This window comes from Salvelinus fontinalis, chromosome 1 (assembly GCF_029448725.1).
Source record: "Salvelinus fontinalis isolate EN_2023a chromosome 1, ASM2944872v1, whole genome shotgun sequence".
Classification (NCBI taxonomy): domain Eukaryota; kingdom Metazoa; phylum Chordata; class Actinopteri; order Salmoniformes; family Salmonidae; genus Salvelinus; species Salvelinus fontinalis.
In genome coordinates this window covers 68,644,267-68,656,963 of record NC_074665.1, presented here as the reverse complement: position 1 = coordinate 68,656,963, position 12,697 = coordinate 68,644,267, and the positions used below count along the sequence as shown (strand labels likewise).

Below are 12,697 nucleotides of genomic sequence, written 5' to 3'. Positions count from 1 at the left end.
GGTTTATCCTGTCAATACATATTCAGGTAAAGTCATACAGGTGCGCCCCACCTGAGTTTGGTGCGTGTCAGGATACTTCTAGCCTCTTCATAGGTCACTCCAATTAACGACTCCTTATTAATCGACACCAGCTGATCTCCTGGCTGTAGTCTACCGTCCTGGAATGCAGATAGAGAATATCATTAGTTCATTAGCCTATAGTTTGACTATAAAAAACATGTCAGTTGAACCAACACATATTTTTCCTGTCTCACACTTTATGTCTTCCCACAAAACCCCATGAATAACACCTGATTCCCCCTGTATCAAAAGTTAAACATAGTGACAAGTCACCCTCTGGCAGTCTCCTCCAGGTATTATTTCCTGAATCAACACCATTGGTCCCTCGGCTCGGTTAGCTCCGCCGTTGATGATGAGGCCCAGGCCTGTTCCCTTTGAGACGCATATCAACTGAATGACGCTGTCGCTAGAGAGAGAGAGCGAGAGAGAGCGAGAGAGAGCGAGAGAGAGCGAGAGAGAGCGAGAGAGAGCGAGAGAGAGCGAGAGAGAGCGAGAGAGAGCGAGAGAGAGCGAGAGAGAGCGAGAGAGAGAGCGAGAGAGAGAGAGAGAGAGAGAGAGATGTATAAAATAGGGCAGGGAAAAAGAGAAAGATAGAAAGGGGCAGTCAGGGAGAGAGGAAGAGGAAGTGAGAGTGGGCAGTATCTCAGACTAGCACACAGACTGTGAGAGCATGATTAAATAAACATACAGGTTTCATTCAGGCTGTCCCTGAACAAATATCTCTTCCTTTGTATTTGTCTCTTTATCTCTCTCCTTCTATAAATGTGAGGGTTTCTCTTCTGTCAGAGAGCAACGTGACTGTTCAGCAGCATGCACACGTTCAATATATTGTTTTGTGTTACACAATTAGATCTTATATAAAAGGATATCAAGGATAAACTGTTACAACTTTTCAATCTATCTTAGTGACACAAGGACATCAGGGAGATATAACCTGGCCATATATCTATCTGGTTCTTTGGAAAAAACCTTCTGTCTGGATTTTAAATTATGAGGACAAACAGACAGTGACAACAAGTGCAATATTCCCGGTGCTTCAACTGTCTAATTCTATTTCTGACTGACACATACTTGTTGAAGACGTGTTGTGTAGGGGTTGTGTTAGGGTTCGATGTATAGGAGGGCCCAGTGGTATAGAGGGGTCCAGGGGTGTAAGGGGGTCCTGTGACCCCCTCTTTAGGGCTGAGGAGCTGGCTGGTGGGACTGGTAGATCTAGAAGAGGAAGAGGAGGAGGCCGTGTCTGTCTTGCCTTCTGAAGAGAGGGAGAGAGAGCAGAGAGAGAGAGAGGAAGAGAGGGGGGGCAGGGACAGAAAGAGAATGGAGCGGAGAGAAAGGGGGTTAAGGAGTGAGAAGGATAGAGACAGACAGACACAGACAGAGAAGGGGTTTGTTACTTCCGATCGATGACAGACATTGGTACAGGAGCCAATAATGATTCACACATTGTGAGGTGTAAAAACAGCTCTTTTGATTAGCATAGAGAAACACCTACACGTGTTAGCAACATTGTTGCCCAAAGTTCTCATGGATATCTCAAGGTAGGATTCAGTGCTCTATTATTTTAAATAATGCCGTGTTGAATTTGAGTGTCGGTGAAAGGATGTTTGGAGAGGGAGGCGGATTGCGAGAGGAGCTGTGCCAGCACTCAGTTGGAGAAGGTGAAAACAATTGTGAATATGGTTGAGAGTAAAGATTGTGAAAGGGTAAATTAATGAGAATTAGAAGGAGTGTGAAAGTAGGAAGATAATGGTTAAGAGACTATAGTGTTACATGAAGATGAGGAGGGGAACAGGGGATAACCAGGTCTTAGGTACAGTGGATGAGTCCCAAATGGCACCATATAGTCTACCTTTAAAGAGGGCCCTTTTCCCAAATGGGAGCCATTTGGGATACAAAGGTCCTAGGTACAGAAACTCACCTGTAGAAAGCTGTGTAGGGGAGACTCTCCCTGAGCTTCCTTTAAAACTGCTTTGAGAACCATACTTATTCATCAACTCTATGAACTCCCGCCTGGAAGACACACACAAACACAGACCCACACTGTCAATTTACCCATAGAAACAGTGCAGTAGATCTCTGTCTCCCTCCCATGGTCAGAGAGACATTGATTCCCAGTGACATCTGACGGGCGCGGACTCATTAAAAGTGACTTCTTTGTCAGTGGTTGAGATTAGGATTATTTGAGCTATATCAGATTAGGCTGCTAATCCAGTTTAATCTTGCAGTAAAGAGTCTACTGTCTTAAGAGTTCAGGTAAAGAGTCTAGGTGCTTGGAGCCCAGCCATAACCTAATAAGTATGTCTTGGAGAGAGGGATTGACCTCTTGCCACCAACTGTCTGATCTGGGATTCAGTTTTGTGCCATAGACACTAAAAGATGAGGGTTCCTTGAGAGTTCTTTGTGGAACCATACTGACCCAAAGAACCCATTGAGCCCTTCAGTGGTTGGTTGCCCTTCGGAAACGGGTTCTTTCATCTTTTCGTGATAATTCAAATGTAGGGGTGGCAGCTCATTTGAATATTTTGGGGTGTGGTTTACTCAACTCTTTTTGTGCAACGTGAATGAGACTGTCATTCTAGTTTATCTAATCTGTAGGTTCTTCACCTTGGGTTTTTCTGGAAGAGAAGGGTCCACTTCAGGACATAATGGGCAGACAGACAGTCTTCTGTCCCTAATATGTCAGCTTGTATCTGTCTGGCTGTCTGGCGGTTGGGCCGTTGGGTGTGACTAACGTGGCTGACAAACAATGAAAAGCACAGAGCCTAGCAAAGTGCCAGGTCCCTTTATGTCAGGCCCGGTGTTCAAGACAGGGTGAGACGTGACAGGAGAGAGAGACAGAGGACGGAGACCTTTCCTCAGCAGTTAGAACTAGTCACAGAGGATGCTAGGGAATTGTTTAACTGTAACCAACTGAATGACTCATCACAGCATTCTGAGGAAATATTACTGACCTGGCTTTGAGCCAGTGTTGTAGTCCTGTCTCGAGACCACATATTGAGTGTCTCGGTCTTGTCTCGTGTCGGATACATTTGTACTCGGTCTCTGACAATAAGGACTCATAATTTCTTCCCGAGACCAGGCCTTCAGGTTGTGACAGATTCGTGATTATAAAAAGAAAGCAACCGTAATATCAGCGCACACATGCAGGAGAATACACTTTGGTGTAACGTTAGTGGAATGTCTAAGGAGCTATAAACCATATACCCACTTTTTTTCAGTGGGCTTTGCGTAAACTCACTTCTTAATCCTTACTGATGCATATCAAAGTAGTGTAGTGGAGGTATACGACTTATCAATGATGTAGTACAAAAGAGAAATCATGCACAAAGTAGCCTTCACAATCACAAAGGACGTGAAATACTGTATATTCACATGGGCACCGCACACAAAGCCTAGTTTCAACGGAATATCATCATCAGGTAGCAAGTGTGCAGCTCACAGAAGAATGACATCGGTAGCTGGTAGGGTAGGAATTTATATATACCAGTATGCAAACCAGGTATTGAAAAAGTTTTGTGCAAAGTGTTGGTTAGTAGGCTATTTTTGATGCACAATTGTCATCATGCGTTGTGCATCAGGGGCGTAGACATGGATGGGCCTGGGACAGAGGCCCACCCAACCTGATTGATGTTGTTTGTGGTATTGTTGTGGACTTAGAAAAAATATATAAAAAATGTATGGTCAAATTATTATTTTTTTAAGTGATTTTGAGAGTGGAAATAAAATTGAAAAAACATAGGAAAACATAGGATTTTTCACACAGGGTGCCATTCCTTCACTAGGCTGGCCGTTTGGGAACTTTATGGCAAAATGTGAGTATACCCACTTCTCCAGGCACCACTACACCACTGCATAGGGCCGAAGGAAAGACAGCAGTCACACACAGCATGATGTTAAAGGATAAGCAGTCCATAAACTTGGACATAATCAGCCAATAGGTCCCAATCATAAGAACACAAAAACACGTCCATTAAGCATTTCCCAATCGAAATTTACAACTATTAATTCCCATTGCAAAAAGCATGTCAAGTTTAGCACACAAAGTAACTGGTGACCTGAAGTTTAAAGTAGAACTGACAGCATTTTAACTACTTTGCAGATATGAAACAAACAAACAATCATAATATCAGTCAAAAATATCAAATTCACAGTTTATGCTAGAAAACCAACTTTATAAGAGGTTTTTAAAATAGGTTCTATTTGATTCAACGTTCCATGAGGTAAACTAAAGCATTGTTGGCAGAATACATGGATGTAGTTCAATGCATGATTAATAGAATTCACCAATACATTTCTTGGTAGTCCAAAAAATATTGCTATCAGGTTGTAAATCATAGCTGGCCTGGTACATTGTTTCAGTTTTAATGACTCGATATTCTGGACAAAAACAGACAAATGTAACGAATGCTGGGAATGTTATAATAATAATAATAATAATAATAATATGCTTGTGTATCTATTTATGTAGCAAGCTAAAAACACGGAGCCTAATGGTAGCTAGATCGCTAGCTAGCTAGCTGCTAGGAGGATGTCATGTCATACCATTGGAGGAGTGGGTGAGGGACTGACTTTTCCCCCTCATATCATTTTTCGGTGGTACACAGCTAGAGATGCAGGTGTCATTTGGTTAGATAGCAAGAACTTGATCGACTGTTATCTAGTTAGCATATCTCTTGTGTTCACAAATTCACGCTGGCGATTTACAGTCAGTAAGCGCAGGTAAAAAAAAAAGTAATAGTTACTCAAGAACGCTCTAGATACCATGTAAACAGCCTAACCAGCTCTGCTACGGCAAGTAAAATGGTTAGAATGAGGTGTTCTCTCATTTGTGTCTGAAAGTAGCTATCTAGCAAGCTAGCCAACTTTAGCCAGTTGGCTTGGGTTCTTGGTTGGGACAAGCATGCATAGGCAGGCAAGCTGCAGAAGGATGAGGAGGCTACAATTCCCCATCGTTTATCACTGCAAATTTTACGGCCAACTAGCTAAAAAAATTTAAGAGGCTTTATCTAATGGTCCTTTAGATATTAGCTCACCTTGCTCTGGCTAGCATAGTTGTTGATCTTGTTGATGCGCATAACTGAGGGAGAGAGAGCATACCTTTTAATGGTTGTTTGATCAGTACTGTAAAGTTTCCAAATGTAAGAGGACTCCCGTGGTGTTTACATATTTGCAGAAATCCATTCAGGTATATTTTGTGGCTTTTGGCGAATGCGTTCTAATAATCTAACGTTGCGCTGTTGTAACTGCCTGTAAACACACAGTAAGGTTCAAAGTGAATGATGGCAGGCCCGTGTGGCAAATGTCTTGCTTCTTTAAAGGCCTACTGTAGCTCTGATTGGCTATAGTCTGTGTAGACTCCGTTCCTGGACAAGACAGATGTTTTTATTCGGTTTTATTTACTGCAATGTCTATTAATTGTCCAAACGCATGTCAGCTTTCCCACTGTATATTGCTATAGAATTTTCACACATGCCTTAGGATACGTAATTCCATTCGTGACCATATTTAAGTGGTCGCTTGCAGAAAATGTAAAAGAAATTGTCATATTCTTCCTGGGGATGTATATGAACAGATTTTAATAAAATTTCATGTTGCTAAAATGCTGTCAGTTCCACTTTAAATGCAACAATGTTTCACACACACAAGTTATTTTCAAAGAGATGGCTAACAACGTCAAGCGGGATGCAATAACAAACACAGTTCCACTCACCAGATGATGTTTATTTGAAACATAACTTATTGTTTAAAGTTATTCTTTAAAAGGGATAAGCTAACAAATTAGCAACATCATTTTTTATAACACCTGCACTAGCTATTGTGCAGTGACCTGTTTGCCTTCAAGAAGGCATAATATTCCATGTGTTTTCGTAAAAATGGTCCAACCCATTAAGTCAAAATGTGGTTGGTTGAGGGCCTCCCGGGTGGCGCAGTGGTCTAAGGCCACCAGCGACTCTGGGTTCAAGTCGGGGCTCTGTCGCAGCTGGCCGCGACCGGGAGGTCCATGGGGCGACGCACAATAGGCCTAGCGTCGTCCGGGTTAGGGAGAGTTTGGCCGGTAGGGATATCCTTGTCTCATCGCGTACTAGTGACTCCTGTGGCGGGCCGGGCGCAGTGCATGCTGACCAGGTCGCTAGGTGTACGGTGTTTCCTCCGACACATTGGTGCGGCTGGCTTCCGGGTTGGATGCACGCTGTGTTGGGTTGTGTTTCGGAGGACGCATGGCTCTCGACCTTCGTCTCTCCCGAGCCCTTACGGGAGTTGTAGCGATGAGACAAGACAGTAACTACTAACAATTGGATACCATGAAATTGGGGAGAAAAAAGTGGGTTAAAAAAAATTTGGTTGGTTGATTCCACTGTCACTCCAAAATGTTGCCCTAATAGGTGCCTTTATCTAGCTTCTGATGGCCGAGCTAGATTAGCTAGCTAGATTTATCTCCCCCAAAGAAATTCCTGAATTGATCTTTTTTTCTCTTCTTTTCACTTTCCAACAAAAACTGAAGAGATAAAATCAGAACATCATTGAAAATAATAATATAATTATCATTATTATTATTATAATCATTATTTTATAAATCCTCTGCAGGTGTAGAAGGCCCATTGTTCCCCACTGTGTTTGGGTTAGTAATAATTTGTAGTTTTCCCTCAGCATGCATGTTTTCACTATTGTGAATGTCTAAAGAATCCATGTTGTTCTGAAATATGAACTCAGAAATACTGGACATTTTACAATCATGGTCTTGAATTTTAATTAGCATTTTTCTGGTCTTGGTCTTGACTCGGTCTCGCCCCCCCCCCCCTCCCTCCCTCCGGTCTTGGTCTTGACTCAGACTCAATTTGCTCCAGTCTTGGTCTTGAATCGGTCTCACTTCAGGTGGTCTCAAAAACAACACTGCTTTGAGCTCTCTGTTTCAGAGCAGCTCTGCTTTCAGATCAAGCCTTGATTGATGAACTTTAGTTGGGTTCTATAGATCACTTTGGCTATCTCTCATTGGCATAATTCTAATATAACTATGAAGTATTCTGAAAAGAGTGCCAAATGCAATAGAAGCAAACAAACACCCTTGCAGCTATCAATGAATGTGCTTTATCTGTCTTGTCATAAGCCGTTTTCTGAATCTGCACATTGGACATATGTATGCACACATGACTGTAAGTCACTTTGGATAAAAGCGTCCTGTTAATGGCATGTAGTATTATATTATTTATACATCAAGGCCTCAAACACTGTTACGCAACACTCTACCTTTCTTCCCTAAACTCTCTGTTTCTGTCACCCTATTCCCAATATAGTGAACTATTTTTGACCAGGGCTCTGGTTAGGAATATAATATTCCAAAAAGTATATTATATATAATATATATATATATATTATACATGATATTATTATATATGATAATACAATATTAGAATAGGGCACCATTTGGGACGCCTTGTCTGTTTATGAGCGAACACTACCAAAGCCCCTTAATGTTCTTACTGTATTAACCCTATTTTTAGATTGATCAAAAACAAATCAAGGGGTTTATAACCACTCAGCTCCTAACAAGATTAAGCCTCGTTCAGTAGTGACAACAATGATGAAGTACTCTGATGTAGTGCACCCTACCGTACATTGACTACACACAACCTCACAGAGGCTAAGCACTACACTGCAAAGTAAAACTGTCATTTATACAGTAATTTGAGGTATTATCAACCATGAAACATTTATTTTTTTATTTTTTTAATTTTATCCCCTTTTTCTCCCCAATTTTTCGTGGTATCCAATCGCTAGTAATTACTATCTTGTCTCATCGATACAACTCCCGTACGGGCTCGGGAGAGACGAAGGTCGAAAGCCATGCGTCCTCCGAAGCACAACCCAACCAAGCCGCACTGCTGTGCGTCGCCCCACGGACCTCCCGGTCGCGGCCGGCTGCGACAGAGCCTGGGGGCGAACCCAGAGACTCTGGTGGCGCAGTTAGCACTGCGATGCAGTGCCCTAGACCACTGCGCCACCCGGGAGGCAACCATGAAACATTTTAAAATGTTTAACAACAGCATGCTGTAAAATGATGGTGCATTGTGAGAATATTGCTGTATTTCAAAAGGTACTGTAATTCCACCCCACAGAACACAGTACTGTACCATATTTTTAGAACGCCAAAAACCTTTTGACCGCATGGTATTGTTGTTTCTGTCTCCTTAACATATTTTGAGGCGTGCCTTGTAAGAGGCAATATTTGTTGCACCTGTGAGTGAGAATGCTGTACCAATTTTACTCCTATGTGTATACTTCTTTAAAAGTGTAATAACTTCAATCTGACGGTATTGTACTGTATGTCATTACACAGTACATGCTGAAGTGACCGTATTTATATTACACAATGTTGTGCTATACAGGGCTCATCTGGAAAAGAGACCTTGGTCTCAGCATTGACTCCCTGTCAAAAAAGTAAAAAATAAATAAATAAATGTCAGTAGGTGTACTATAATGTGAAATACAGCCGCCAAGCTGCGTGTAAGTTAGTGTAAAAATAGTAGGGCATAGACTCCACACTTGAGGTTTCTCAGGTTCATCTCAGAGCAAAAAGGTCCAGTGATTATCATAGTGTAACTCCTTCACACAGTGACACAGCACAAATCAGAAAAGACTGTGTGTTGCATTTTTCTTTACTGTTCTTTGAGGTCAGGATTGGAACTTCTAAGAAGAGTTTGAAATGATTGGTTAAATGCTCCAAAGTATAAATAATTTCAACCAAGACTGGCAAAACTTCTGATGATAAAAAATAAAATATATATATATATTAAATAATTAAATGTATTAAATAAAGTCAGCCTTGGTTACCTGCTTTCATCGTCCCTGGCAACCATCAGAGACATGTGATTGGAGGCTGACGCTGACCGGAGGATATCAACCGCCCTATAGGACCACAGGAGAGAGGAGAGCAGTTTTAACACAACACTCAGGTTCAGGAAACTATGTGTCTCAAAATGGCACCCTATTCCCTTTATAGTGCACTGCTTTTGACCAGGGCCCATAGGGAATAGGGTGCCATTTGGAACACACAGGTTGGTGCTCCAACCGGACATAACATTTTCAGACATACAGTGCATTCGGAAAGTATTCAGACCCCTTGATATTTTCCACATTTTGTCCTCATCAATCTACATGCAATACCCCATAACGACGAAGCAAAAACAGTTGTAGAAATTTTTGCAAATGTATAAAAAAATAAATGAATAAAAACAGAAATACTTTCTTTCCATAATTATTCAGACCCTTTGCTATGAGACTCGAAATTGAGCTCAGGTGCATCCTGTTTACATTGATCATCCTTGAGATGTTTCTACAGTTTGATTGGAGTCCACCTGTGGCAAATTCAATTGATTGGACATGATTTGGAAAGGCACACACCTGTCTATATAAGGTCCCACAGTTGACAGTTCATGTCAGAGCAAAAACCAAGCCATGAGGTCGAAGGAATTGTCCGTAAAGCTCCAAGACAGGATTGTGTCGAGGCACCAATCTGGGAAAGGGTACCAAAAAATGTCTGCAGCATTGAAGGCCCTCAAGAACACAGTGGCCTCCATGATTCTTAAATGGAAGAAGTTTGGAAGCAGTAGACTTCCTAGAGCTGAAATCGAGAAATCGGGGGAGAAAGGCCTTGGTCAGGGAGGTGACCAAGAACCCAATGGTCACTCTGACAGAACTCCAGAGTTCCTCTTTGGAGATGGGAGAACCTTCCAGAAGGACAACCATCTCTGCAGTACTCCACCAATTAGGCCTTTATGATGAGTGGCCAGACGGAAGCCACTCCTCAGTAAAAGGCACATGACAGCCCGCTTGGAGTTTGCCAAAAGGCACCTAAAGGACTCAGACGATGAAAAACAAGATTCTCTGGTCTGATGAAATCAAGATTGAACTCTTAGGCCTGAATGCCAAGTGTCACGTCTGGAGGAAACCTGGCACCATCCCTACGGTGAAGCATGGTGGTGGCAGCATCATGCTGTGGGGATGTTTTTCCGCAGCAGGGACTGGGAGACTAGTCAGGATTGAGGGAAAGATGAACGGAGTAAAGTACAGAGAGATCCTTGATGACCTCAGACTGGGGTGAAGGTTCACCTTCCAACAGGACAACAACCCTAAGCACACAGCTAAGACAACACAGGAGTGGTTTCGGGACAAGTCTCTGAATGTCCTTGAGTGGCCCAGCCAGAGCCCAGACTTGAACCCAATTAAACATCTCTGGAAAGACCTGCAAATAGCTGTGCAGCGACACTCCCCATCCAACCTGACAGAACTTGAGAGGATCTGCAGAGAAGAATGAGAGAAACTCCACAAATACAGGTGTGCCAAGCATGTTTTTTATTTTTATTTCACCTTTATTTAACCAGGTAGGCTAGTTGAGAACAAGTTCTCATTTGCAACTGCGACCTGGCCAAGATAAAGCATAGCAGTGTGAACAGACAACACAGAGTTACACATGGAGTAAACAATAAACAAGTCAATAACATGGTAGAAAAAAGAGAATCTATGTACAATGTGTGCAAAAGGCATGAGGTAGGCAATAAATCGAATAATTACAATTTAGCAGATTAACACTGGAGTGATAAATCATCAGATGAACATGTGCAAGAAGAGATACTGGTGTGCAAAAGAGCAGAAAAGTAAATAAATAAAAGCAGTATGGGGGGTGAGGTAGGTAAATTGGGTGGGTAGTTTACAGATGGAACTATGTACAGCTGCAGTGATCGGTTAGCTGCTCGGATAGCAGATTTTTAAAGTTGTTGAGGGAGATAAAAGTCTCCAACTTCAGAGATTTTTGCAATTCGTTCCAGTCGCAGGCAGCAGAGAACTGGAAGGAAAGGCGTCCAAATGAGGTTTTAGCTTTAGGGATGATCAGTGAGATACACCTGCTGGAGCGCGTGCTGCGGGTGGGTGTAGCCATCGTGACCAGTGAACTGAGATAAGGCGGCACTTTACCTAGCATAGCCTTGTAGATGACCTGGAGCCAGTGGGTCTGACGACGAACATGTAGCGAGGGCCAGCCGACTAGGGCATACAGGTTGCAGTGGTGGGTCGTATAAGGTGCTTTAGTAACAAAACGAATGGCACTGTGATAAACTGCGTCCAGTTTGCTGAGTAGAGTGTTGGAAGCTATTTTGTAGATGACATCGCCGAAGTCGAGGATCGGTAGGATAGTCAGTTTTACTAGGGTAAGTTTGGCGGCGTGAGTGAAGGAGGCTTTGTTGCGGAATAGAAAGCCGATTCTTGATTTGATTTTGGATTGGAGATGTTTGATATGAGTCTGGAAGGAGAGTTTGCAGTCTAGCCAGACACCTAGGTACTTATAGATGTCCACATATTCTAGGTCGGAACCGTCCAGGGTGGTGATGCTAGTCGGGCGTGCGGGTGCAGGCAGCGAACGGTTGAAAAGCATGCATTTGGTTTTACTAGCGTTTAAGAGCAGTTGGAGGCCACGGAAGGAGTGTTGTATGGCATTGAAGCTCGTTTGGAGGTTAGATAGCACAGTGTCCAAGGAAGGGCCGGAAGTATATAGAATGGTGTCGTCTGCGTAGAGGTGGATTAGGGAATCGCCCGCAGCAAGAGCAACATCATTGATGTATACAGAGAAAAGAGTCGGCCCGAGAATTGAACCCTGTGGTACCCCCATAGAGACTGCCAGAGGACCGGACAACATGCCCTCCGATTTGACACACTGAACTCTGTCTGCAAAGTAGTTGGTGAACCAGGCAAGGCAGTCATTAGAAAAACCGAGGCTACCGAGTCTGCCGATAAGAATATGGTGATTGACAGAGTCGAAAGCCTTGGCCAGGTCGATGAAGACGGCTGCACAGTAATGTCTTTTATCGATGGCGGTTATGATGTCGTTTAGTACCTTGAGCGTGGCTGAGGTGCACCCGTGACCGGCTCGGAAACCGGATTGCACAGCGGAGAAGGTACGGTGGGATTCGAGATGGTCAGTGATCTGTTTGTTGACTTGGCTTTCGAAGACCTTAGATAGGCAGGGCAGGATGGATATAGGTCTGTAACAGTTTGGGTCCAGGGTGTCTCCCCCTTTGAAGAGGGGGATGACCGCGGCAGCTTTCCAATCCTTGGGGATCTCAGATGATACGAAGGAGAGGTTGAACAGGCTGGTGATAGGGGGTGCGACAATGGCGGCGGACAGTTTCAGGAATAGGGGGTCCAGATTGTCAAGCCCAGCTGATTTGTATGGGTCCAGGTTTTCCAGCTCTTTCAGAACATCTGCTATCTGGATTTGGGTAAAGGAGAAGCTGGGGAGGCTTGGGCGAGTAGCAGCGGGGGGGGCGGGGCTGTTGGCCAAGGTTGGAGTCGCCAGGAGGAAGGCATGGCCAGCCATTGAGAAATGCTTGTTGAAGTCTTCGATTATCACGGATTTATCGGTGGTGACCGTGTTACCTAGCCTCAGTGCAGTGGGCAGCTGGGAGGAGGTGCTCTTGTTCTCCATGGACTTTACAGTATCCCAGAACTTTTTGGAGTTAGAGCTACAGGATGCGAATTTCTGCTTGAAAGTGTAGTGTCATACCCAGGAGGACTCGAGGCTGTAATCGCTTCCAAAGGTGTTTCAACAAAGTAAAGGGTCTGTATACCTGTGTAAAAAAAAAAAAAA

The 12,697-nt window shown here is 43.3% G+C and overlaps 2 protein-coding genes across 4 annotated transcripts in view; one reads left to right on the top strand and one right to left on the bottom strand.

The window, feature by feature from the left end:
* LOC129860697 (cytochrome c oxidase assembly protein COX11, mitochondrial) overlaps window positions 1-12,697 on the top strand; it is a 70,603-nt gene that overhangs the window by 19,104 nt on the left and 38,802 nt on the right. The window lies entirely within an intron of this gene.
* Window positions 1-12,697, bottom strand: part of LOC129860680 (syntaxin-binding protein 4-like) — a 65,132-nt gene that overhangs the window by 47,444 nt on the left and 4,991 nt on the right. For 2 of the 3 annotated variants that reach the window (XM_055931324.1, XM_055931343.1), the window contains exons 4-8: window positions 8,890-8,964; window positions 1,979-2,070; window positions 1,132-1,312; window positions 334-466; window positions 52-158 (exon numbers count right to left, since the gene is read on the bottom strand). In XM_055931324.1, coding sequence (XP_055787299.1) covers window positions 52-158; window positions 334-466; window positions 1,132-1,312; window positions 1,979-2,070; window positions 8,890-8,964 — 588 coding nt within the window. The remainder of the gene's footprint in view (window positions 1-51; window positions 159-333; window positions 467-1,131; window positions 1,313-1,978; window positions 2,071-8,889; window positions 8,965-12,697) is intronic. The other variant, XM_055931334.1, reaches the window with a different exon arrangement.